Source organism: Peromyscus maniculatus, chromosome 7, assembly GCF_049852395.1.
Source record: "Peromyscus maniculatus bairdii isolate BWxNUB_F1_BW_parent chromosome 7, HU_Pman_BW_mat_3.1, whole genome shotgun sequence".
Taxonomy (NCBI): domain Eukaryota; kingdom Metazoa; phylum Chordata; class Mammalia; order Rodentia; family Cricetidae; genus Peromyscus; species Peromyscus maniculatus.
In genome coordinates this window covers 15989828-15991766 of record NC_134858.1, presented here as the reverse complement: position 1 = coordinate 15991766, position 1939 = coordinate 15989828, and the positions used below count along the sequence as shown (strand labels likewise).

General features: G+C 36.8%; 1 protein-coding gene across 1 annotated transcript; it reads right to left on the bottom strand.

Annotated features, from left to right (window-relative positions):
* Window positions 1-521: 521 nt before the first annotated feature.
* Window positions 522-1472, bottom strand: LOC102924984 (olfactory receptor 7D4-like). Its single transcript, XM_016005600.2, has one exon. It carries the CDS (start codon window positions 1452-1454, stop codon window positions 522-524), a length of 933 nt encoding a protein of 310 aa, XP_015861086.1. The 5' UTR covers window positions 1455-1472.
* Between the last annotated feature and the right edge of the window lie 467 nt (window positions 1473-1939).

The following is a 1939-nucleotide window of genomic DNA, read 5'->3' as shown; positions in this document are numbered from 1 at the left end:
TAATGCTGAGATAATGAGGAATAGTCTTCCCTACGGACTAAGTCATCAATTGGTTACCCAATGCCAAATTGTCAGCCCTTTAAATATGCATATACATATGCAAGTACCATTATGTGAAAAAGCAGACTTTATTTATATACTTAGGAATATATATGTATACATATGTGTGTGTAACAACAATTAATGGGAAAGAGTCTTTAAAACTGAAAGAGAACAAGAAGGAGTATATAGGAAAGTTTGGATGAAACAAAGAATGTGGAAATGTTTTAAGTATATTTGAATCTCAGAAACAAGGAAACTTAATAAAAGTGACCAAAATGCGAATATTTATGTCTTACTATTTCATGAGAAATGTCTATAGCAGTGACATAAGGGGAATATATATAAACATACACAAACTGATCACTCTCTTAAAACTGAAAATCACATATGCAACATTTCATAGATGAGTATAATATTGAAATTTATAGCATTTATCTAAGTAGCTGTAATATGCCCTTAGTTGTTTTGTCATTGATCCATCAAGGAGAGCCTGCTTTGATTAGTCTTCCTAGAGCCCCCTTCACATCCTTGTTCCTCAGACTATAGATGAAGGGGTTGAGCATGGGGGTGACCACAGTGTACATCACTGAGGCTACAGTGCTACCATGGGAAGAGTGGGTTACAGCAGAACTGAGGTAAACACCAAGTGTTGTTCCATAGAACAAGCAGACCACACAGAGGTGAGATCCACAGGTGGAAAAGGCTTTAAATTTGCTTGCAATTGAGGACAATTTCAACAAAGAGGAGACAATCTGAAAGTAAGAAAAGAGGATGCCAGCGGCTGGAAACACACCTAGTAAGGCAGTAGCCACATACACAGTGATGTTATTAATGAAAGTATCAGAGCTGGCTACCTTAAGGATCTGAGTTATCTCACAGAAGAAATGAGGTATTTCAGTGACTCTGGAGAAGGTTAACCACTTTATTAGTAGAACATGAACCAGGGAGACTGTTAAAACTATGATCCATGAAATCAGAACTAGGAGGCTGATGAATTGAGAGTTCCTAATGGTTGTGTAATTTAGGGGGTGACAAATGGCCACAAAGCGGTCAAATGCCATTATACTTATAAGGAGGTTATCCATTCCAGCAAAAACCATAAAGAAATATGCCTGAATGAGACACTGTAAATACGAGATGTCTTTGCTCTGTGCCTGAATGTTCACAAGCATCTTTGGGACAGTAGTAGAGGTAAAACAGATGTCCACAAAAGACAGGTTGGAGAGAAAGAAGTACATGGGGGTGTGGAGGTGAGAATCAGAGCTGGCAGCCAGAATGATGAGCAGGTTCCCAAGCACAGTGACCAGATACATGGATAAGAACATTCCAAAGAGGGGGAGCTGCACTTGTGGATCATCAGAGAGTCCAAGCAGGAGGAATTGTAATACTTCTGTGTGGTTTTCTCCTTCCATGCCAGAGGCTTCTTTCCTTTATAAAGAGGCAAAAGTTCAGCAAACATCCAGGTGAACCCCAGGAAGAAATCACTTCATACTTCTACAGATGTTTTTCACTCCTGAGGTTTCCTTCCACTCACCTTTTTCAAGACTTAGTTTATTTAACTATTAAATGCTCATAATAATCTTTTGTTAAATGTAGGAGAAATCTCTTTTGGTTTTTCATTGAGGAACCTTTATGAATTCCTCCTTAGCTTGTGTCCATAAGCTTGTTTAGTTTTTATTATAATTATTGTATAACATTAAAATATATTTCATTAATATTTTTAAAATACCCATACTTCTCCATTTTTAATAGGTCTAAAATAGTAATAAAATATGAATTTATTCTCTATTCCAGTGGTTCTCAATCTTCCCAATGCTATGACCCTTTAACACAGTTCTTTATATTGTGGTGACCTCCAACCATAAAATTACTTAGTTGCTATTCCATAAATATACTT